Source organism: Epargyreus clarus, unplaced genomic scaffold (genome assembly GCF_041222505.1).
Source record: "Epargyreus clarus isolate Ecla_fem2 unplaced genomic scaffold, WU_Ecla_fem_2.2 ptg000015l, whole genome shotgun sequence".
Classification (NCBI taxonomy): domain Eukaryota; kingdom Metazoa; phylum Arthropoda; class Insecta; order Lepidoptera; family Hesperiidae; genus Epargyreus; species Epargyreus clarus.
In genome coordinates this window covers 15,024,553-15,051,105 of record NW_027332223.1, presented here as the reverse complement: position 1 = coordinate 15,051,105, position 26,553 = coordinate 15,024,553, and the positions used below count along the sequence as shown (strand labels likewise).

At 35.7% G+C, this 26,553-nt stretch overlaps 2 protein-coding genes across 6 annotated transcripts in view; both read left to right on the top strand.

Annotated features, from left to right (window-relative positions):
- LOC140748270 (uncharacterized) overlaps positions 1 to 26,553 on the top strand; it is a 344,103-nt gene that overhangs the window by 125,057 nt on the left and 192,493 nt on the right. For all 5 annotated transcript variants that reach the window (XM_073081057.1, XM_073081053.1, XM_073081054.1 and 2 more), the window contains one exon: positions 8,698 to 8,754. In XM_073081057.1, coding sequence (XP_072937158.1) covers positions 8,722 to 8,754 — 33 coding nt within the window. In that variant the 5' untranslated portion in view covers positions 8,698 to 8,721. The remainder of the gene's footprint in view (positions 1 to 8,697; positions 8,755 to 26,553) is intronic.
- LOC140748226 (uncharacterized) lies at positions 19,083 to 22,511 on the top strand. Its single transcript, XM_073080989.1, has one exon. The coding sequence runs from the start codon at positions 19,719 to 19,721 to the stop codon at positions 22,428 to 22,430; it is 2,712 nt and encodes a 903-aa protein (XP_072937090.1). The 5' UTR covers positions 19,083 to 19,718; the 3' UTR covers positions 22,431 to 22,511.

The following is a 26,553-nucleotide window of genomic DNA, read 5'->3' as shown; positions in this document are numbered from 1 at the left end:
TTATGAACAAATCGACACCAATAATTTCAAAAATAAATCAAATAAGTAATAAAATTTACATCAAAATATATTCCAAATGCCTTCGCAGTATCCGCAGGTATTCCGACATTACCAGGGTAACAGCGTTTCCGGGGAGATTGCGTCTTCGATTTTATTTAAAACACGCCCGGAACAACTCCGAGATATAAAAGTTGAGAAGTGAACGTTTCAAACGTACTCGGGTATACAATTCCGTGAGCCGGCGGGTTGGACCGAGTTTGCATGTAAAGCGACTTCGATCCTGACTCGCTTTGTTACTATCGATGTAGATGTCATAATTTTGATTTGAGTACACAGTTTTAGATTCCTTCATATGCTTATATCCGAGAAAAATCCGCATAGCACTTAACACGCAGAAGCCTCTAGATTTGAAACCTATACAAGTAAATACATTTTAATGTTGAATTCGCCTTTAAGGGCATTTGCACTGTCTTTATTATAAGAATATTATTTTAAGACATTAAGTTTAGACAGGTTCACCTCACTCATTCTAACCACATAGGCAACTTTATCAATATTAAGTGTGTTTAGGTATTGTTTTATTTTGATCAATATCATAACATAAATTTAAATTTCTCCATCTTTATCCGGGACCCATAAGAAACATTATTTCTACGACAAAAAGCAAGCCACACACTGGATATTTTATTACTAAGTAAACTTTAAACTAAGCGCTGTATCGCTTGAATTATGTTCGTTTTATTGTGTACATACATAAACATAAGCATCACGGTAAAACACTGCCCCAATCTAATCTACCACACTCTTACAAAGACAAGAAAAATAAAGAAATTGAAACCTCAACGGAGTTCAATGAAGCAGAAACAAGTCCCATTACATGCAAGTGCATGAATGGCGTTCACAGTACCGGTAAGAACTGGATAAACGAGCATAATTTAGTAGTAAAAAGGGCCATGAATCAGACGCCAGGTGCCCTGCGTGTGCGTCTCACAGTCTGCTCGGGAACCGGCTCGCGTGTGGTGCAAGTTACGAGCGATTGTCCAAACTGAAGGTCGCGTCATTAAAATATTTATAATGAAGAAAGTTAATATATATAACTTTTAAGTCTTCATTCGTTTGTGAAAGTTTCTTCTAAAGTAGAACGTAAAAAATACACAGCAAGAAATTAACAAAAGAAAACATATTTTGTTGTCAAATTAAAATATTAATTTGGAATTATTATTGTTGCAATTATAATTAGGAAGTTTGGATTGGATTTGTTTGGATTCAGAGCCTTCCATATGGTACAACTAAACTCGGACAAATGAAAGACCAAAAGGTTTATTTGCCACGCATTTCGTCGAAATTGATAGATTGTTTTGACAAATTTGTCTTTTAATATTGAATTATAAGATGATCACAAACATCTAATATCTATGTTACTTTAGCCCATCTTTTGCCACATCTGTTCGATATGACTCAAAAGCTAATACGAAGTAAATACAACAAATAAAAGCTTTTATAATGTAATAACCAAGCTTATTATCGCTAATTCTTATCAACCGCACCAGATCACACTGTCAACTTGTCACTGAAGAAGATCAAGATAAAAACGGGAGGATGATTTGTGGATTTTCTACTCGATGTTAAAAACCCCAGTCGTTTTTATGTTATCTGTCCGGAATACGTAACTCGTAACACTCGGTATCAGTTTAATAGGCTTATCGTACGTGCTTACGCTTTTTTTACTTAGTAATGATATACCCTAAATACAGTAGTATTTACATAAAAGGTAATGGGAGTATGGTTTGACGTAAGAAGTACCAGCGCCATACATATTTCTACCGTATAAGCTTTCCTTGCGTTTTAGTGGAAGACCGTTAACAAAATTGCAGTGATATATCTAGAACCTCTTGTGAACTGTGCGATCCTGGGGTTGGTTTATATTGCTTAAGCAACTTGTAACTTTATCGATTTAGTGGTGGTTAAATGCTCAGCGATTAGTTAGAGCTTATGCATCCAAACTGGCGCTTAAAAAACGACGTTTACAGACGACAGATTTTTCGAATAAAATCAACTTCCTATCCAACCAGGTAAAATTTCTTAAACAAAAAATTAGACGATCGAAAGTCAGATTATTAAAGGACTGTGCAGAAGGTTAAAGATCAAAATACCTTAATGCAGCTCGATAATATCCATTGATCCGTCAGCCTGAAGATTTAGTCAGCAAAATTATCAAAAATAATTTTGAAATACGCTTATTCAGCAGCGAATTAAAGATATATTAATTCATATTAACCATTATATTCATAATAATATATACCGTTTTATCTAGCTCTCTTTTGATACCATTCAAATACATGACAAAGGAATTGTTAATTACATTTCCAGGTACAAGACTAACTTGCCTTAGTCCGCACCTCGTCATGAATTGAAACTGTTCTAGGAATCAGTTTCAAAGGTCTCATTAACGGTCGTAACTTTCTTAGGTATACTCTAATTAAATGCTTTAGATTTAGCCTGCATTTCGTTTGAGAACTAGCAAGTCGCTCTAGTGTTTTGGAAAAACAGTTTATTGCATATGAAAGGGGAATGTTTTAGTCAGTATGATGGTAGAGTTGCATGTATCTTGGGAGAATTATTTTCAAAATGTCAACATTATTGACCTGAAAGCTTTAGTACTATTTTTGTATGGTTGATTCTACTATTTTCTTAAAGAAACAACAACGTTTGACACGTTGCTGTGTTCTGGTTAATAACGATGAGAGATAAACGTGATTTCAAACCTAGCCGTCTTCAGAAAAGACTTCAATTCTACTTATAATAAATTATTTACTTGAGTCTATAATGTCGTCAGAAAGACTACACGCCGGCACACACTTTTATAAAAAAAAACAGTACGACAAAAATGTCATGAACATACGTCTATTCTTAAATAGCTCACCCTTTTTCTGTGAGTATTATTAAAGCGCATGTCTCTTAATTATCATTGTAACACGTTCCCATCTTGATATTTATGAAATAAAACAGGCCTGGATAATGTCATGCTACAAAAAGTTATTCACGACACGTGCAATCGCACTTCTGAATGGTGGCGAATTGTATTCCATGTAGGGACTGTAATTGTATAGGAAGGTGGTAAAGATGAATTATGAGGCACTATAAATGATCAAGCAACTTGTAAAGGCTGTGTAGCGTGCTAAGGATTTAAGATTTAATGATGATGAAAGTTTGTATAACAAACAATGTTTTGTTTTAATTTATTTTATGTACAAAACCCAATAGTTACAAACAATACAATTTTATAGAATTGGGTTTGATTAACGAAAGTACAAAGGGGTTATTATTACAGCTATTGCTATTTGGTATTTTTATCATTAATCAAAAATATGGACGTAAATCGTAATAGTGGTAGGCGTTTCAGACCTTTTTACTTCAGTTTTAAATAAATTATCGAGTGCTTAAATTACCACCTTTATCTAATGTAATTAAATCTATCGTTTACATTGATTTAAAATTGGATATATTTCGCGCCAAACTGCTCATCCGCTCTGAATATAGAAATGAGTCGCGTCGCCATACCAAATTGTATGTATACACCTGCTCGCAACAACTTCAGAGCGGACTAGCAGTTTGGCGCATTATAGCACTGCTGTCAATTTTTTGCCCCTTTATAGCCACAATTACCAACAATTAACAATATAGCCGACCCTCCGTATAACTTGCTAAGGATACTCGCAACACCTCTTTGTACAGGAAACAAATACTCGGTCAGAACTAACTCGGAAGGGTTGCCGTAATTATGGCGCCATTGACGACCGAACTCCGAAGTTACACTAAACACTTCGCGCGCCGTGAGAGCAACTTAGTGCGGGCAGGAATGTGCGGTCGGCGCGCCTAATGACGGGTTCTATCTAAGGACGGGTTCTGCCTAATGACGGGTTCTACCTTACAATAGTTTTACTAAGTTTCGTTGTTTTTGCAAGCGTTTTCGTTGCAATATAAAATGGGATTGCATTGTATAAATAATATTTATGTTTGGACGTTTATGTGTTATACCAACTTACTTACTGTCAGGTAGAAATTCTAGATGCTGAAACCAGTGATAAAAATATTAACCGGTTAGAACTAATCTACTTCAAAAGGGTGGTTGGCTCATATTATGTCGCCATTGACGACCGAACTCCGAAGTTACACTAAACACTTCGCGCGCCGTGAGAGCAACTTAGTGCGGGCAGGAATGTGCGGTCGGCACGCCTGATGACGGGTTCTATCTAAGGACGGGTTCTGCCTAATGACGGGTTCTACCTTACAATAGTTTTACTAAGTTTCGTTGTTTTTGCTAACGTCTCTGTTGCAATATAAAATTGGTTTGAAATGTATGATATTATGTATATTTAGATTCGTATCGTTGTTAGTAATGTTTGTTAGTGGTAAGAGAAACACCCGTTTCCGAGGCGTTCCAGTTTAGTCCTCAGGGGTAAACAGCTTAGCCGTAGCCAAGCTCAGGTAGGAATATCTAATCCTATCTAGGATGGATTACAGATGTCCATGGCCGGCAGTAACCAGTTATCATCAGGTGGACTACATGCTCGGCTGCTACTCCTATAGTATAAAAAAACGAATAAGTTGTTTTCAGGTAGACATTCTAATGGTTGAAACCCTACAGTAATAAAAAAAGTTAAACGCTTAGAACTAATCTAGCTCAGAAGGTTTGGGTCTTATTATGGCGCCATTGACGACCGAACTCCGAAGTTACACTAAACACTTCGCGCGCCGTGAGAGCAACTTACTCGTAGTGCGGGCAGGAATGTGCGGTCGGCGCGCCTAATGACGGGTTCTATGTAAGGACGGGTTCTGCCTAATGACGGGTTCTACCTTACAATAGTTGCAAAGCTTAGTTGTTTCCGCTAACGTCTCCGTTGCGGTATAAAAAGCGATTTTTGAAATGTATAATATTTATATTTGGCCGTTCTTATGTTATAAGTAGGTACTAATTGTGAGGTAGAGATTTTTATGGTTAAACCTTGGAGTAATAATTAAATTAATATTTAGCCTAATTAATATATTTAGCCTAGAGCCTCAAATAGGACTCCAGTCTTATTTAATATTAACAGGTGACCTTGGGCGGCATTGACCACGTGGATTGCATGCTCGTTAGTTACCTCTATTTCATTAGGTGTGAGAATTTATGGCTTGTGACAGTATTCAGCCTTCTGACGATAATGGGACCCAATCTCTATATAAAAGTAACAAATAATCCTCAGTCGATTTACACTAACTCAATGGGTGGCTCCCAGTAATTAAGGGGTGCCACTGGCGACGGAAGTGCCAACTTAAACTAAACAGTTCTCGCCTCGTGAGAGTCTAAATTAGTGAAGCCAGGGATATATCTGTGTCCCGCTTAATGACAGGTTCTACCTAATTGTTTGGACTTAACTATATGGTTTAAGGTGAATAAATAAATTTTCTTAGTAAGAAATAAGAATAAGAAAAATAAACTAAACTAGCTCAGAATAAATAACTAATTTAGCTCAGAAGGGTTGGTTGGTAATTATGACGCCATTGAAGACCCAACTCTACTTACACTAAATAGGAAGCAACTTAGTGCGGACAGGAATGTGCGGTTGCCACCTAATGATGGGTTCTACCTAATGACAGGTTCTACCTAACAATAGTGTTACTAAGTTTTGTTTAGCGATACAATTTGTTAAAAAAATGCGTCGGCAAATTAATATTTTTTCTGTAGTAAGCTTTTAAAACAACATAAACACACAAATTTTATTTATCTTATTATAGACACAAGTTAACAAAAGGTAAGACAAACACTTGTTTGAAGCTTCTTCAAACAAATCTTGCCTAAAATGAAAAGTAAGCTTAACTTGACCTAGTTTCGAGTTCCGTGTATTCCATGTATCTTAAACATTCCCTTTTACTTTGAACAAATTTTATTTATACACACGAATATTATGTTAAGTGGTCACTCCGATATTTATAGTCGCTGTCAAGTAGATTTACAACTATCGCAAGACGGTCGCAGATCCGTTATAACCTTTCCCAGGTTATTCACGATTCGTACAAAAATTATTGAGCTAAGCTGAAATAATGTGAAAGGGACCCTACCGTTATTCTTGTACAAAGATCCGCATCGGAGTGGCGTGGTGAGGTATAGTCCGCGCCAAACTGCTAGTCCGCTCTGAAGTTGTTGAGCACGTGTAGTCTTACAATTTACTACGGCGACGCGATTCATTTCTATATTCCGAGCGGACTAACATTTTTATGCGGACTATACACTCCTTGGTTCTGTGTAGGAAGAGACTCATACCCAGCAGCGTGACATACAATAAAACAAGCGTAGTTTCGATTGTATAGACTAAAAATCTAAAAATGTTTAAAAATGTTCTAACTCAAATACTTTAAATTAATATAAATTATGTGAACACCCGCAAAGAAGAGCGGTCATCATTCCTGTCTAACATGTATTTGGTGCCAGGTTCAAACCTTGATCAGATATCTAAAACAATCTACATGTTGAATGTTGTTTTCTGTTCTAGACAATAGTATTTGTGTATTGGTCTTAGAGTACGTTCATTTCATCGACAACAAAGGAAAATTCTTAGTGTGAGGCTATGCCTGTAGAAATCGTTAAAAAAACGGCAATCGAATTTGTATCAGACACCTTCCTAAGTACTCTCTTAAAAATAGAATCATTCATGAGTGCATGGGCGGAACTTCCTACGTAGATTTGCTCTCTAAGACAAGAGTTGAACAACAATTGTCCATTACTAATAGATGTCCTCTCCTCGCGTGGGTTTAGTGAGGGTTCTAAGCTAACAGGCCGCGCTCTAGAACTAGGGCTAAGTACTTAATGTTTATGTTAGGGTTGTCAAATAGTTGCATCAAACGTGATCTAGGGTTGTCAAAGTTTGATCAATTAATGATAATTTCACACCGTATTAAAAAATCTGGTTGTCATTGATGACGTTTTAATTTGGCTTTACGATTTTTTGGAGTGTAGGTTTTTGCCCAGCTTCATCTCTTACAATCGCGCACCGTTTTGAAACAAGTTCATATCTAGCAGTGACTGTCGGAAAAATGGTTTCACAGGCGTTAGCAATGGACGTCTAAATTCTGATTGAACCCATTACTATATTAGGCTTTAGTTTATTGCTCTGGTGAAGTCAATTTGCACTTCAGAGAGCCATGAGATCTTATTTAAAACAGCTCTAAGGCACACGCCTTTCTTCACGAATTTCTAATAGGGATTCTAATACTTTGAAAAATGCTTGCCTTCTTGAGATTTGAACCTAGGACCTTCCGATCAAGTTGCGTAATTTCATCTACTAGGCTTTCTCTGCTTTCTGGTGATGTTTATAGTTAAGAGAACTTATGCATTAACTAACAATCCAGCGGCCTGATGGATGCTTGTCAAGAGCGTAGAACATCTCTTTACAGCATTGTTAAACAACTTGTCTTGTGACCTGGATAGCCAGGGTCAAGCGTCCCAGAGCAAACAGGCCGCTAAGTGTTCCTTCTAATTTGTGTCCGTCATTACGCGTGACCCAATTCGGTATGCAAATGAGTGTGTGTGTTTCGTAGGTTTGATGTTAGCTGGTTTAATCTTGGAGGAATTGTGAGGCGTGATGTGTTGAGGAGTACCTTTAAGCTATGATTGTAACGGTAGATCTCTTCGTGGTTTGGATGTTGAGTAGCCACTGCTTTCAACTTTATAATAGCAGTCTTAAGTTTATGTTTTGATAAGAAATATTTGATAGTAGCACTCTACATGCTGGATAAGAAGCCGACGTCGGCCACTGATGCTACTGAGCACTAAAATGGAATGACTCGGAAAATAAGTCTCCCTTTCAACACAGTAGCGTCTAACACTGATATTAAAAGTCAGTAATAGGTGCCGCTGGTGTCGAACAGAGAGTACTACCACTTAGGAACTATACCACTATTATGTACTAGTCTGTACACTTCTTTACTCACAATTAAAAAACAACTACAATCGCCAGTTTCACACACACACGAACAACATCGTTAATACACTAACAATGTTTTTCTAGTCACGCCTCTTTTATCTCGTCTATGAAACATTTATTCTTTGTATTTCCCAGCACATTGTTTCATATTTATCCAAGTAAAACATTTGTTTCTTTCAGCTATGACACTACAAGCGGCCATTAGCGCGATCTCATTACCACCGAGCGGAATAAAGCGCAATATAAAAGAATGACTCGACAACACTCTCCATTCATCGCCGAATTTCGCCTACAAATTCGAAACGACTCCATGGGTTTCTGCGTCGTATATGTATATTCATGTAGAACAAGAATTGTGTCGTCTTATTCAAATTTTAAAATAGTAGACAGTATATACGAAACGACTATATGCTTTCTGTTCCATATATTATAATAAAACTAAATTATGGCATTTTTTTTAAGTTTTAATAAATGTATTAGGATAAAAAATAGCGCTTTTTACACTCTTAATCTGTCGCTAGGATTTTTCTGTATCTTAAACACCATAAATACACACCAGAACCGAATTTGAAATTCATCATTTCATCATGAATTTCAAATTAGAAGCAAATAATAGCAAAACAAAAAATAAAATAGCAGAAGTAACGAGTTGTAATTTTGTATTGAAATAAGATAATATGTAATGTTACATGTAGTTTGATGTTTATATTGACTTTTGTTTCGTTTGTTACAGATCTATGCATGTTATCGGGTTGATATGAACCAAGTTAAAGACCACCGGCTATGTGAGGTAAGAAAAAAATATATTAATTATTGAATTATTTAAGAATTTCATTTGCTGTGAATAATTTATTGTAGTATCAGTGTATCTCCTGTAAATTTTATTAACAAAAAAGTAAGTCGCAATAAGTCTTAAAAGAAACACTTTATTTGATGTTTTGCTAGTAAATATAAAAAAATCTTGTTTTTATATATGTAATTATTTTTATATGATATCTTGAAACGTAACGTTGCATTATCAATCATAAAACAGAACACACGCGCGTACAACGATACAATAATCAATAACATAAGTACAAGTTATTTCCTTTATTACATTACAAAGCAATCAACTAAAAGAAACAGAAAAGCCCAAAGGTCAACGCGAAAGGTCTTCATTGATATAAAACCCTTTCCGAGAACTCTCGGCATAATGTTATTCAATTCTCATTCGGTTTCATTGAATAACATTATCGTCACAGCGTATATAGAGTGGGCATTGGGCATAAATGTTTTGCTCGGACTTAGACACGTTTACGACGCTATAGGGAATGTTTTGGGATAAACTAGCTATTGATACGCAAAGTTGGTGCTTCTGCGAGGTACATTTGTTTTGAGTATTGCTTTGCATACCTTTTTTTTATAATATAGGAGTAGCAGACGAGCATCGACATCTGTAATCAACCCCGAAAGGATTAGATATTCCTACCTGAGGTCGGCCACAGATGCGCCGCTACCCCTCGGACTAAGCTGGAACGCATCCTATAGTATCCATAGTATTTTTGTATGAACAAGCACTAAATGGGTATGCGGCCCACCTGGTTAATGGATTGCATGGACATCTGTTAAGTTTGAATAGAGGTGGAGTCCTGAAGGTACCTCAGGTTATTATTTTCTATTTCTGGGCACAGGTCTTTTCACATAATGATATGCGTGAAGACCACACTAAACAACGTTTGCTAAAGGGAAATTGGTATATTATCATCTGTTTGCAAAGTAAACTGGGACCTTATAACATGTAACTGTATTACAAAAGTCGGTTATAATTTCATGATCCAGGCAACTGAGTCTAAATATCGGCAATGAAGAAATTATAACCGCGTACCGTGTTTGCACAGGACCTACATATAATTTCCAATTCCGCAATAATATAATTTTAAAATCATACAGTTGCTCATATTATACGTACCCATTAATATCCCCATAGTATAGTGTAAACATATTATTGTACCTACATTTAAAAAAAAAACGCTTTCTACACTTACGGTCCCACACTAGGATTCCCTGTATCGTGGGTGGACGGTGGACGTCTATGGACACACGCAAGGACGATGAATCCAATTTACAATATGTACACACCCCGTACATAAACCCGTCATACTTTTATTTCACACGTTTTTACATACAGTGCGACATATAGTCGTCTCGCTCTCCGCACGTGCTGAGTGTTGCGCGCGCGCATTCGCTCCGGTCACGCATGCGGCGCGTAGACACGCATCGTGCACGGAATAAAAATGGCCGATTAACTTTTTATTCGCGACGCCGAGTGCATTCTGCTGTTTCGTTATCCACGTGCTTATGTTTTGTTTTGTTTTGTTTGTTTGTTTTTTGTTGGTGATTATTGAATAATCGTTATTCTTGTCATGCATTTGCATTCGTTATTTGATATTTCATATTAGATTTAAGAAATTTAAAATAGGTAAATTAATCAAATATTATTTTGAATACAATTAACTATTTAATTTTTAATCTGCAGTAGGTAAGTGGAAAACAAAGCAACACAGCCAAACTTTTTTCTGCTTTATAAGCAAAACACTTTCATTATAATTTACTATGGCGACGGGATTCATTTCTATATTCAGAGCGGACTAGCAGTTTTACATGGACTATACGAGCGTGAAAAAACACAGCCTTCAGAAATGTCAAGGCATGAATGTCAAGAACTAAATATGGACTACAGTAATATCGTACCATTGATAAACCGCATAATTGCAACTTCAGTTTTACGAAAAAAAGGAGGCAACAATTATACTCGGAGCAGTAGTCATTCCTATTATGAAAACATACACACACATAAACAGGAACCTGGAACATCTTACTAAAAGATTACAACTACAATCCATATGCACTGTACAAAGCATGCGTGCCTTTAAATAAATCCCAGCGAGCAGTTACAAAGCCGAGAATAATGGCTTCGTTCGAAAGCTTATTTATCGTGAGAGCATCTTATTTTTAAATATACGCCTCGTAATGGAATCCGCGGGCTTACATACGTAATGCAGTGCCGGTTTCAATACACCTGCGTATAAAATTACATTTATGTATGCGGCACGACACGTTCGGAGACTGTGGCCGGTGTAGAAGCGGTGGGCGGGTTAGTTTTAATACAATATTAGTTAAGATAAAACTACATTAGAATTAAAAAATAATTGTAACTGCAGCTGGGATAGACTTAAATAAAAGTAGTCGTGAAATAATTTAACTATATGCTCGGGCAGAGTTTCCTCTTACAGACCAAATATTAGAATACATCATGTCAATGCAGAGCTTCTACTTAAATATGATTTTATAATTTTGCACTACCTCTTACCTACCTACTATACTTATAATTGAACAAACGTTTATTAACACATATTTCCGGTAAAACATTCCATAAATTGAAAAATGATTAGGCATTTATAAAATAACATAAATTAATTAAATAACAATTTTAAAGACATAAATAATTAATAATACAAAACTAAATATGTAATTTACGCAATACATATTACGCATATACAATAATAATCAAACTGATGTGTAGTGTCCTTAGGCAAGCTACTTGTTGGTTGGTAACATTATGTAAGGAATAGCTGCACAGGAACACTGATACAAAAATAAACTACAAAAAGCGGGAACAAACAACTATTACAGAAAAATCGCCCAAAACAAAGATTTGTACCTTTAATTATGATACGTATAGCACCTTCATTATTATTAATCCCATTACTACAGTACTTGGTTTTCCCTTCTAATTCATTGCCTACTGTTAAGCAGTCTGATTGTGGTGGAATAGTGGTGTTGTGATAGTACTGCTCAACAATGAAATTAATTATTTCAACCCGCTGTCGCTAATCACTTGCACCAAAGCAAAAATCATGCACCCCGCAGCATCGTTCAGCATAACACAACTGCGGAGTGCACACGGCTCTCGGCCTCTCGGCGGAATCCGCCAGAACATAACGGACAGTGCACAGCCCTGCTTAGCTTTATGCTCCGGCTATTCATATACGGAGCGGAGGATGTCGGATACTCTTGATTCAGAAATGTTTTACACCTGACTTATCTATAACGATAAAAAGAAATTACATATATTCGTTACCTAATAGAAGATACGAGTACTTTTACTATCATCTGAAACAACGCGTATCGCATTACAACATATGGGTTCCTATGTATGTATCATATCAAAACAATATAGCACCACTCGGTCAGGATGCAATTTAGGAGACGGACAACGTCTTCCGGTGAAATGGTCACATTTCTGAACCAAGAGTTTCGATTCTCAGCCAAGAAAAGACTAAATTGTTGTAGGTTGCTTTGTAAGTGTTCTCATAAAGTCGTATATTTATTGGATTCCATTTTCCTTCATATTATAACACTTACCGCTTAGTAGCTAAGACATCTGTCTTAGCTTTGCATTGTACACGGAATCCCGGGTCATTCGGACCTAGTGGAAACATAACCATTTCATAAATGGAAGGATGCGTTTCGCACAATATGCCATATTTCGCTCTGAACACTCGCGTCTCTTTAAACGTAGCTTTAATATTGCATGAACCGGCGTCATTTGAAATTCAATAGTCGCGCGTTTTGTTTAGTTCTGTTGTATTTGTGAGGATTTCTGCGGTTTGGCCTTTCAGCTTCGAATAAGCTGATCTTATGCGGATGTAACTCGCTTCCGTGCTTATGAGAGACATTTCTATGAAACTTTGTATTAACGCTTATTGTTTTTAGTTCCGAGTTTATCTAACGTAATTTATAAACAATTTTGGCGAATTTGTTACCAATGTTAGCTTTTCGTAATTCGTGTATTTTTATAGTACGTAAATCCAAGAAATAGTCTATATAATAGTCTACGTAACAGCATAATTTTGATTAATTCATAATTTACAATGTAGAATAGATTCAAGAATAATACGTGCACAATAGTAACAGGTAAACTTTAAAGTTTAAATTTTGTAAGTAAGTACATGAATCTAGTCTTGTCTAGAATTGTGTACAGATGTCCATGAGCGGCATTAGCCACTTACCATCAGGTGGACTGCATGCTCGTCCGCTACTCCTATATTATAACAAACAATAAAACATACTAACTAACGAGCCAAGTTAAGTAAAAGCTTGTAAACGACGTATAATTATAATTATGAACCAAAATACAAACTCCAATTATAGAGCAACAAAAAACACAATGAAACATTTTTCTCCAATCAGCCACATTATAATAAAACCACAATCGCTACAATTCGCACAACCATCGGATGTGCGGACCAATTAATTTGATTTCCATCTATTCCACACATGGTTGGGTCCGCATCATATGCAATTTACGTTCACAAATAAATACGTTATTAAATTTGCTTTTGCAGATAAATCTGGGATATATTTTTTAGAATTATTATAACGCCGTTGTTAATAAATTTTGCGGTTTTGTTAATATATTTAGTGTTTTTAAACATGCATGAATGAAAATTTTACGAAATGTACTCAAAGTTATGTTAGTTTGATGTTTTAATGTAGCCTACTATACTCGTATGCTAATTGAGAGGATATCTGTGCCCAGTAAACAAAATCAAACTGTTCAAAGTAAACGGCCATGGTAGAACATTTTGAGGCACCTATTAACTCCTGTTGCTGGGTCTCCTCTCCAAGGGATTTAGGTCATATTCCACAACGCTGGACAAGTGCGAATTAAAAGACTACATTGACATGTGTAATCAACCCCAAATAGAATCTAGCGATAGAACTCCATCGATATACGTAGCTTGAAATGCACCGTTTAAACCTGAACACATCAGTACCCTTAGTATGAGTTTTTACGTTTTTACAAAAATGACTGCTTTGGTATTTGTTTACGTATTTGCCCATGTATTTGCCCAATCAGCGCCCCTAGTGGATTGTATCAGAACTGATTGGATAAGTATGGGAAATACGTAAACAGTCATTATTGTAAAAACTTAGGGTACAGTGCTCCACACTGATATTAGTAGCTGCGGTAGAAAGGGAGTGACGTAGATTGCCACAATCAAATCACAAAACATTCAGATTCAAAACATGAAGATAATAGTAAAACGATAAATTCGATTCCTAAATAATTATAGTTTAAAAACTAAAAACCACGCTAAAATCGCACAAGGGAAATCGTTAATCCTGATTCCTGACGATCCTAATGAGGAGAATGGGGTAAACTTATTAAAATCATGTGTTGTCATCGGTTCTTGATAATTTTTCAAAATTTTAAATTAATCGGACCGTTCATAGTCGGTAAAATCGAGTTCAAAGATTCCGTTACATACATACATACAAAGATACAACCCAAGCTAATAAAAGCGTGGTAAAAACGAAACTTGTATTCCTATACAAATATAGAAATACAACTTTCGTTCAATTCGTTCTGTAGCTCAATAATTGCTGGACCAATGTAACGAATTACACGAATGACATTCTGAGCCTTTGATCTCACGATCTGAAACATTAATCCTGAGGGACAGCGTCCAATCATGTATATAGTATTGTCTAAATAGTCGTTTATACATATAACTTTACTTTTTTAATTTACGAATTACGAAAAAAGTTGTCAAATGTATGTGCAGTCTACCAATATGCACTTGGCCAGCAAAGTGGACATGTCCTAATCCTTCTCATTCTGAGAGGAGGCCCTTGCCCAGCACCACTGCTGGGTACGAGTCCCACGTCAGTAATGTAAATATTGAGGAAACATGTCACCCACGAGTTATTACAAATTGGTAGTAACTCTGTTTGTGGTGTTGTGTCAGAGAGAAGGATGAAAACTTTGCATAAAAAATCTTGATACAATGTTCATTCTATAATCCTTACATTATAAATTAAATCTCTTTGTAAATAACCCTAAAACAAAAAGCTCAAGGTCACATGAGAATTACCCCTTCACGTAATAAGATCGGCTTACCAACCATCTGGAAGCCGTAATACACCACATGGGAAAAGCTTGGGAGTTTTTAGGTCGCGGCAAAAATTTATCTTAGAGTAATGTATTTGTTATATTGTCAATGTATAATTATATATAAGTATGTATATTAAGTATGTTTTTTATTTTATTTGGTTATAATTATATTTTAAATGTACACTTGATTTTTATGTATTAAGTAGTTTTTATGCCATCATTTCTTTGCACCCTACCTATTCTTTAAATTCATCCCTTCTTTAACTCCTAAGGTTGCCTGGGAGAAATCGCTGTGTTAGCGATAAGGCCGCCTTTTGTATCGTCCTAAATTGTATGTTCTTATTTTTGTGTAGTATATTGGGTACAATAAATAATATTATTATAATCTTTATTTAAGTATGTTTGTAAGAGTTACAATAGTGTAAGGTCCATTGTATTAATCTAAGCAGTGATAGCAGATTGTAGCTCGGCCTCTCAATCGTATAGTCTAAAGTTCAAATCCCAGTCCACTTATTTTTCAACGTTATGTGCGTATTAAAAATTAATTATCACTTGCTTTAACGGTGAAGGAAAATTTGTAAGGAAAATTGCACACCTGAGACATTTATAAAAAAATCTCAAAGGTATGTGAAGTCTATCAATATGCATTTGCCCAGCGCGGTGGACTATGGCCTAATCCTTCTCATTCTGAGAGGAGATCAGTGCCCAGCAGTGGGATAGTAATGGGGTGGCGACGACGTCTTGACATGAAGGTCGTTAGACTTTTATTAATTTCTTGAAACGCGCATAGCACTTCGGTTTTTGTAGATCTTAGCTGATATACAAAGTTAAGCAACGTCGGGTGTGGTTGGGTGATTTGTAAATGTTAACCTTTATGCGTACTTATATGTTTCGGAGGCCGCGGTAACCCGTTAATACTGATAGTTATCATTGGATAGCAGTGGTTAAACCGTGCCAAAAGCATGTGCTTGAGTTCAGTTATTATACGGTGTCGGATGCCTTAATTATGGACGGTTTAAAAATACCCGACACCGGTTGGTCAGTAACCCGTACCTTCCTTCTGTAAATGTACTGGAACATAAAGAGCATATATTTTAATAGAAATATAGACCAACATTGGGACGGAAATTGCTTATCTCTAGAGCTCCACATGATTTCTTACAGCGCCCTAAATATTTACAAATCATTTCACAATGATCGTACTTATATGAATTTTATCGTACCTATATTATTTATCTTCCTACTTACAAAACATTCAGAAGTCGCATAACATAATCAAGTAGTGTAACAAAATACAAAGTTTCACTTTTAATCCACAAAGCAACTGGTTCCACACGTGTCGTGCCCGTCCCGTCAACGTCACGGTGTCAAACGCGTGAAAACTAACGTGCCGGGGTATTGTCACTGACGCGACATGATAGTTATACAAAATAGTTCAGTTTGCACTTTTGCACGAGACTTTTTTAAAAGAATATTTGACGGATGTCAAGGTAAAAATGTCAGTACCTACGGTTTTGTTTTATCACTGTGATAGGATAGAAATTTGATAAAAAACACAGAAATACACCGGTATTTCTCTCACAGACCTCTGTGATAGAAAATCATAGGATATATGGGATTACCATATTGGCATATTATTAATTTGCCATATTGGCATATTATTAATTTAAATTGCAATATTATTAATAAATTAAACGATATCAAATTTTGCCCACTAGAATTTATCAAATTTATATCTTTGCAGGATTTTTGTAGGCAAAAATGGACAGAAGTTCTTTTAAAGAACTTTAGTGTCCAAGTGAAACAGAACTTAATGATGAATTAAAGTTTTGATTTGAGTCTATGCGTCTAGACATGAGGTAGCTGTCATCTAAGTTCTTATTTGAGTATTCTTCGTGTGTCTTAGATAGGGGAATGTGTAGCTACAGAAAATGTTTTTAATATTTTAAAATGTTTTTAAAATCCGCGACAATATTTGTCAAAGTCATAGTGTATTATAATGCTGCTTTGCAACTATACAACCTTTACTAACACAAGCCCATTCTATCCTCTAAGGAGGTCCTACCATCCGAGCAAATTTAAATCGTTCAATCTAATATCTTGATATCTTATTTGCATGTACAAATTGATTCTCGCATATTTGCATAATTGCTCGACAATAAACAACCGTGAAGTCATTGTGTTTGATCGATGTAGGCGGGGGCCTTGGAATGTATAAATATGTAGACTACGTTTATACAAATAACTTGTCGGTATTTTAGTGAACATTCTCGACAAGCTTTTAAGGGTTAATAAGGAAAATGTTAACATACGAATGTTTTTCGTATCGTACACAAACAACTTTATGTAAGCGTAATGGGAGTAACGAATGATGTACTAAAATCAGTGACATCCTAGCCGTTGAAGTTCGGTCTATAAATAGGGTAACAGATTTGAATCCTAGACATGCACCTCTGATTGTTAAAAGTTGTAAGCGTATTAGAAATTAATTATCACTTCTTTTAAGAAAACGTGATGATACGCATGGAAGTTCTTAAATAGTGTGCAAGACACGTAATAATGGTCTGATAATGATAATGATTCATCATCATCAATGGCTTAGAAGTTTTATACCGGTGGCGATAATGGCTCCTGTTTTCGTTTGAAGTGACAGGTAAGGAAACGCTTCCAAGACGCATTCATACTCAACAACCTTAGAGAGGTAGAAACTTTAATCCTACTTGAAGTTGATTTCAGATGTCTATTGCGAGCCGTGATTAAACTTCAATTGCATATGACTAACAAGTTTGCTATCCACCACTCTCATAAATCCCGTATAGAATAGTATAACTACATACATGGATATGTAACATACGATTTAATTCGTAGGCGCCTTCTATTATCAATATTCTGAGGCACGTATTAATATCGCCAGTGTGAGAATATTGCTCGTGGGTGATAAAGTAATCGTATGCCTTCTGGATAAATTACCACTTGTTTGAGGGTTAATGGCAAATATGGGAGCCGTATATCATTGTTATTAAAGGCTGCCAAGGTCATGTGGAACGTAGGAATTGCAGCCCATCTGATAAGGTTATGATATATAAAGCGACGGCAGTGCTCATTTATTTCGTACACGATAAATGGGGACTGCTGCCCATGGACATCAATAACCAACTCGAAATAGTAGAGTCTTACCTGGCATTTAGTTGTGTCCGTCGAAGTAGCCAAAATACTCATATTTTCGCGGTAAAATAAACGCATTGTCAATGTATGTTAAGTTCCCTACCTTTACCAGAAGATTACATCCAAATATGCCTTATGTTAAAAACACAGTTTTAATGTTTTGTTTCGCGCGTTAGTTTAGAAATTTTTCATTGTAAATACAGTCTACAAAAGTTATAGGTTCTATATATTTTGATTTCGTGAACGCAAAGCATAGGATATTTAGTATTCAGATTTCAGATTTTTAAACTGATATAAATATAAAACATAGTTTTCCGGTTCCGGCTGTTTTGACGTAAAGACATAGTGTTGTGTAGCTCCGAATTTTTAAGTGTAAACTGCAAACATACTGTGAAATCCAGTGTAAAAACATCTGAACTCCACACATACAGTGTTAAACTATATTTGAAAACGAAAATCCAACTGTGAACAGTGCGATTAATATAATTACTAAGTGGCTAAAAGTGCTAAAACCGACAAAAAATTCCTCTGTCAAGCTAAAATTGACATTTCGAACGGCAGCTCAGTGTTACCAACATAGCAGTTTCATTACGCTGCGTTCAAAATACTACGTTCCATTCCAAGCAAGAGAGCGCATAGACAATAAGCGAAAAATGGATAACCTTCAATCTTTTTTCGATCAAATGAAGATAGAAATGTCAAAACAAACCGAAGATATTATGACACGTATTGATGAAAAATTAATCCCTTTTAGATTAGAAATGCAGGAATTAAGGTCAGAAAACGAAAAATTAAAGGAAAAGATTTACAATCTTGAAAAACATAAAAGACTCAACAACTTAATTTTATATGGAGTAAAAGAAACCGAAACATCGACTGTCAATCTTATTGGAATTATTAAAAAGAAATTTAAAGATGATCTAAATATTATTTTAGAAGATAGGGACGTAAACACAATCAACAGAATTGGCAAAAATAACACAGAAAATGGAAAGGAAAGGCCAATCCTCCTGACATTCGTAAACCTATGGAAGAAAAACGAAATAGTTGCAAATAAAAAGAAACTAAAAAACGTGTATGTGTCGGAAGACTACCCAAAAGAAATCCTAGATACGAGAAAGAAATTACTACCAAAACTGGAAGAAGAAAGGAAGAAAGGAAATTATGCATTCATAAACTATGATAAGTTAGTTATCAAACAAGGGAAACCAGGAAATGAGAAACGGAAAAGAGAACCATCAACCTCGCCTAATGTAAAAGAGCACCCTAGGAAACAACAATTACTTACAAAACCATATCGCTTAAATGCTTTTGACGTTATGAGGAATAGAAGTAACTCCCTGCCATCCGCCAACCTACCAACCGATAAGAATGCATAGGATATTCCCATCAGCCACCGGAACAAAACTTTAAACATTCAAGAACTTAATGATAACAGAAACAAAACATTCCCCAACCCGACTTGTCCTCGTGGGGAATTAGACTGCAACCCTCCACCAAATAAAGAAACTAATAAAGATATAAAGCAAGCCCTCAAAATTTGCACTTATAATGTAAGAACACTTGCATCAACAGAACGATTCCTTGAATTAACTAATGCTCTTAAAAATATTAACTGGGACATTCTAGGTCTCGCAGAAATCCGAAAAATGGGATGTAAGATCGAAGAACACAGCAACCTTATCTTTTGCTACATAGGCGAAACTAAAGGACTACATGGAGTGGGATTTCTAATTAAGAAAAAATACAAAAACAACATCACCAACTTCACAGGAATCTCCGAAAGAGTAGCTCTTTTACAATTAAAATTTGAATGCTTCCCCGTATCACTAATACAAGTCTATGCACCGACAGAAAGATCAACAGACGAAGAAATCGAAAAATTCTACAAAGACGTTGAAAATGCTCACACCAAGACGGAAGGAAAAGTAATAGTTATGGGAGATTTCAATGCAAGATTAGGATGCCCAAAAACAAATTATTATCCAATAATGGGAAAATATGGCTATGGAGTACGTAATGAAAGAGGGGAACGCCTCTTAAGCTATGCTCATCAACATAAACTATCGATAATGAACACATTCTTCAAGAAGAAGGAGAGCCGCAGATGGACATGGCTGTCACCCAATCAAAAAACTAACAATGAAATAGATTTTATAATGACAGATCACCATAAACTTATAACAAATATCGAGGTACTAAACAAATTCAACTTCTCTTCCGATCACAGATTAGTGAGAGCAACTTTACTATTATGTCACCCAGTAAGGAGCAGAAAATTCTACACAACACCATCTAACATACCAAAAACAGAAACGGAAATCAAAGACTACATCGAAAATCTCAGAACACGCACAGAAGATATAGAAACAAACTGCAATGATATCCAAACATATTACAATATTTTGGAGAGAAGCATGACAGAGAGCCTGAAATTAAAAAACAACACACATTCTCATCAACACAATATTTTCTCCAAAGATACAATTCAACTAATAAAAAGGCGAACGGAACTACTACAAACAAAGAATAAAACAAAAGATAAGAAAGAAGAACTTAGCAGAGTATATAAAGAAACAAATAGGTCAATCCGCAAGGACTACACCAACTATCGGTACGAGATCATTTCAAGAAATATCAATAATTACAGAAGTGCCAAAAAAGCGTACAAAGAATTAACTACACACAAGTCATGGATTCAAAAACTCGAGCACAACTCACAAGAAACACAATCAAGAAAAGATGTAATAAACCAAGCAACAAACTTTTACAGAAACTTATACAGGAAACAGAGTAGCACTGAAATGAAAAAACAAACAACTCACATGAACACTACGAATAGTATCCGACCAATTGAAGACTCAGAAGTTCTCGAATACATAAAAAATCTGAAGACCGATAAGAGCCCCGGACCGGATGGATTATGCAATGAGGCCCTAAAAATAGGAGCACCTATTCTAACACACCATTTTACGCAATTGTTCAATATGATACTAGAAGAAGGAAAAGTACCAAACCAATGGTGTACATCAGACATAATTCTACTTTTCAAGAAAGGGAACTCGTTGGATATAGGGAATTATAGACCCATAAGTCTGCTGGCAAGCACATACAAACTATTTTCATCCATAATTTTAAAAAGAATATCCGACGACATCGATAAACAACAACCAAAGGAACAAGCAGGATTCAGATCAGGCTTTTGCACATTAGACCACATACAGACACTAGAACAGATCATAGAAAAATACAGAGAATATAATAGACCTCTATATATGGCGTTTATAGACTACAGTAAAGCTTTTGACAGTATCAGCCACTGGTCAATCTGGAGTGCACTACAACAATCAAATATTAACGATAAATACATAAATATCTTGAAATATATATATACAAAAAGTACAAGCAGAGTTAGGTTAGAAACTAGAGGAGAAGAAATAAAAATAGAACGAGGAGTTAGACAGGGAGATCCTTTGTCTCCAAAGCTATTTATAGCAGTTCTTGAAAATATTTTTCAAAAACTAGACTGGAAAAACAAGGGAGTATGCATAAACGGACACTATTTAAATCATCTGAGATTCGCTGATGATATTGTCATAATTGCTGAAACTTCCAAAGATCTAGAGGAAATGATGGGATCACTAGACTGCGAAAGCTCCAAAATCGGACTGGAAATGAATATAAATAAAACCAAGATACTAACTAACAATCGCGAACGCCCGATAGTGATAAAAGGTAACAATATAGAATACGTCAGTGAATACGTCTACTTGGGTAAGCAAATCTCATTCAAAACGACAAGCAACGAAGAAGAAGTAACACGACGAATCAACACTACTTGGAAGAAATTCTGGGCATTAAGAGAAATCTTAAAAGGGAACTACAGCTTGCACATGAAAAAGACAATATTTGAAACATGCCTATTACCCTGCTTGTTGTATGGTTGCCAAACATGGACATTTACAAATAAAATAAAACAAAAAATTAAATGCACTCAAACAGCAATGGAAAGGAGTATGTTAAAAATTAGAAGAGTGCATAAAATTAAGAATGAAAACATACGTCAAAAAACTAAGCTCACGGATGCTCTCAGGCATGCACTCTTACTTAAGTGGAGATGGGCAGGACATATCTCACGATACCCAGACAGAAGATGGACCATTGAAGTCACACGATGGAAAGGACCAGTGGGGAAAAGGAATGTTGGTCGGCAATTAAGACGGTGGGCTGATGACATAACACACGTCGCAGGAAATGATTGGATAAAGTCCGGCAAGGATAGGGAGTCATGGCAAAGGATGGAGGAGGCCTTTACCCAAACAGGGATTCAAATCTCACATAATTCAAAAATAGTCAAGTAATTAATAATACTAACCTTAATTTAAGATAAGCAAGAACTTACTAACAAACACTGTAATATATATTTAAGTGAGATTGGAATAAATGGCTTTATTATTATTATTATTATTATTATTAAATATAAAACATGCTTAAGCTCACAAAATTACGTTTGTACAATCAGAGAAAATACAATGAATTTTATACCATGTTGAAAATAATAATAATTGTAAATAATAATCTTAAAAAAATCATGTACCCACAGACAGACAGACAATTTTAATTATTTGTATACATGTAGATACTTGATCAACACGCTTCGAAGACGTTCCACAAACAGTGTTTCGTTACCAAGGGTTACTTCAGAATCTAATAACTTGTGCGTGCTTGCAATTTTACCCCGTATGACCTCAACATACGGGCTATAATACCGTAGCAGTTAGAACATAAACGAAGTAATGTTTGCATGTGGTTACATAGTAATTATCTCGATGAACCAACATGTAAATGTCTCAATATCTAACCAAACATTGTGTGTATTCATTTGAAGGAGTATGTTAACTTGGAACAAAATTGTATTAAAGATAACTTTAATACCCCTTGTTTATATCATTAACTATTCGTGTACTGCTGAACGCAGGCGTCCTTAAAGCGAGAAGGATTTAAGATATTTATAGTCTACCACGACAGCTTAAAGGTGGTAAAATCCTTCGTGGACTCTGGAGAGACCACGGACACACCCCTTTCTGACTAACAGTAGTGTTAAGCGACGCTGCGTTCTGGTTTAAAAGTTTCAAGTAAGCAAGCAAGGAAGCATTCAGTTTATCTGATTGTAAGTGGCAACTGCTTTTCCTAGACTTCTACGATCAATTCCAGTTAAAATAAAGATTCCTACCTTAGGTCGACCACGAAGCGTTGTCACTCCCGAGGACTAAATTGAAACGCCTCAGAAAAGAACGTCTTTCTTTTCCGCACCCTTCATATCAAACTACTGTTATTACGTAGGAATATTTACAAAGGGTTCTACCACCAAAACGTACAAACGTTCACAGTTCTGCCCATAAGTAGCAACGTTCCTATTGTTAATAGCAGTCCACAATTATCGTAGCGCAGTGGCCATGTTCGCGACCTACGAGTACATCGGAACGCGAATCGATTGACGATAACTCGCGGCTAATCAGCCCGCGCTGAATTACGCGTTAAGTTACTTACGCACTGTCCGCTTACTGTGCGCCATGTCAAATGTGTGTATAAAACATAGATTAGTACTGATTACTTACTCCTAACAAGAAAATGTAACCAGTTTTGACAATTGGAATAGTTGCGTAAAAAGGTTTTGCCACGTCTCCATGCTAAAATGTCCCTAAAATATTTGGAATACTTATTTATTTATTTATTATGTTAATTACGCAGTATTAGTTATTTATTCGTAAATTTTCTCTAAAAATGTTTTTTACTTGTCAAGAATTAAAAAAAAACTGACAAATCAGCCTTTCGTGGCTTCATTCAATTTCAAGGCGGCGATGTATCTTTACTTATCAAAGGTATAAACGAGCATCATTACAATTAATTACACAAGCGTTAGAATATAATTTTGATGGTAAAACCCTTTTTGGTTGGACCCCAGAGACACCACCGCCACACTTACTTGAACCTAATAGCAGCAGTGAATCACTGATGTGTTCTAGTTTGCAAACGTTGCTAATGAAGACTTGTTTTTGAGGCGTTCTAATGATCTCAGGTTGGAGTCTAAACTTATCTAGAGTTGATTACAGATGTCCACGGGCGGCAGCAGCCACATACCATCAAATGGACTGCATACTTGTATGCTACTCGTACATTATAAAAAATGCATGCGCATAGCCCAGGATCGTATGAGTCTAGTAAACCAAAGCCAATTTTCGAAGTTGAACCTTCAGTCGAAGTCGAAAGTTAGCATGACCGCTAGTGGAAGATTCGTGCCTCGTTCCTTCAGAGACGTGTTAAACCATATTACGGGTTTTGTTACCCACACCCTTTAAACCAGGACGTCTTAAAAAGGCGGGGTATAGTTTCCTGACAATTTTCACTTTCGATATTTCATCTGAATCTGCTGTTCCATATAATTCTATTTGTTTCAAACAGGAAATATATGATATAGGACTGTGTGGCGCAATTTATATTTAACGTAAAAGCATAGCAGATACGGACGATGCGTATGCCACTTTACCAGTTTACTAGTTCAAGAGCTCTGTTCACGTAGGCTTATGTAGTACTTTTTATAGGTTAATTAAAAAACACACGCGGTATTTTTTAATTTCTCTATTTTTCACAAAGCTCACTTAAAGTAAACGTAGAACCTAACCTGTCATAAAGAGATAATTTATATATGTAAAATATGTAGATGTGTTAATTGTTAATTATTTTTCTAAATATGTGTATATTTATAAAGAGATCTGATACAAAGTCTTCTTAGCTCTTATCTTTACATTAAGTTCTTCGTGTAAAAGACACTAAAACTCTAAATAATTGTGGTAGAAGTCTCAGTAGTTTGACTCTTGAGGTACTACTTTGAGGTACTAGCATTACATCTATTTCTGCTTTACGATAGTTATTAAGTACCGCTGTATTATTGAGGCAGCGACGCAATGTGACAAGACGTCCCTATTTTCTTATCAAAGATTACATAATATCGTAACTATTAGTGAACCTTCAAAACCGATTTGTACTTCTACCAACCTTAGAAGATATTTTATTAATTGTACTTAAATCTTACCTTTCAAACGTGACATTTGTAGACGAAGTGTCTCGCATTTTTTCCATTGCGAATTATTCATTTCGCCGTTACATACATTTTTATCCACGTAGGATATAGGCTGGTATTATTATAATTCTTGCGCATGCCCGACCTTGCGATAAAAGACTAATTTTAACTTATAAATAAATACACATTTTAAATTAAATTTCGAACATTTTTGTGGGCACGTCAAAATCCACAGCCTAGCTTTTCTTTCCGTCGAAAAATATTTGTTTCGTCTAAAATTCGTCGTAACATATTTTTTTATCCACGTAGCAGGTAGGCTGTTATTATTATGATTCTTGCGCACGCCCGACCCAGCGATAAAAATATTATGAGCCGCCTTCAGCGCAGGGTTAAGATGTCAGAATCGCTATAAAGAAAGGAAAAAATGATACGGCAGTGTACGGGTTTTTTGATGCTGTGTTTTTACTCGCTGTTTATTTACACAAAACATGTATGGAGTACGCCGAATAAGTTTTTCATACTTATTGCGGAACACTAAAACGTGGGGCCCGTATTAAAATATGTCCTTCCAACTGTATTTGTTTATCCCGGTTGACTTTGAAAGGGTGGAACCGATTTGAAGAAACGTTGACTAGGTACGCTAAAAATGAGATTTTATGTAGAGTGTCAAATGTTCGCTAAAGTATGTTAATTTCGTTCGTAAAAATGGAAAAAATCCTCCCAAAACTATATACGTATAGTTAAGAATAAACGAATACATTTTTGTCTGAATTATAGCACTTGCTCCGATGCCCTACTACATGGGTGGGAATGACATCACAACTGATGTAGTTATACAATGAAATTAATTATGTATTAAACAAAAACAGATATTCTCATTTTTTATTATGAACCATTATTTTAACGGTAAATCTCGTGGTCGCACATAAAGACTCGATGATGGGTTCTTTACGGTGTTTTAACAGTTTGCGCGATGTTTGTATGCGGTTATTATTTTTTAAAGCTTTTTAATACTTAAGATAACTGGTTTTCCATTTATATTTTAATCTCCGCGGAACTCGTTTTGATAAAAATAAAAATTTAGATGCACTAGTGCACAGATTAAAAATTACCGTAAAAGTTTTATAGTGTTAGAATAGCGCTATAACACCCAACTGCTCCGGTCCTAACGTCCCATAGCATGCTACAATATAAGTATGTTCTTTTTTATAAACCATTCACATGAAAATTAGTTTTGCCTGCACGGAAATTAAAATTTAATGTAATATAATAAATGTCTATAATCCAGCCGATGAATAAAAATGATGACAGATTTATTTTTTATTGATGAATAACACGAGTGTACAGTCCACTAAAGTAACTCGACGCCGCCTTTTATTTGCACTCGACAGTACGTAGGACAT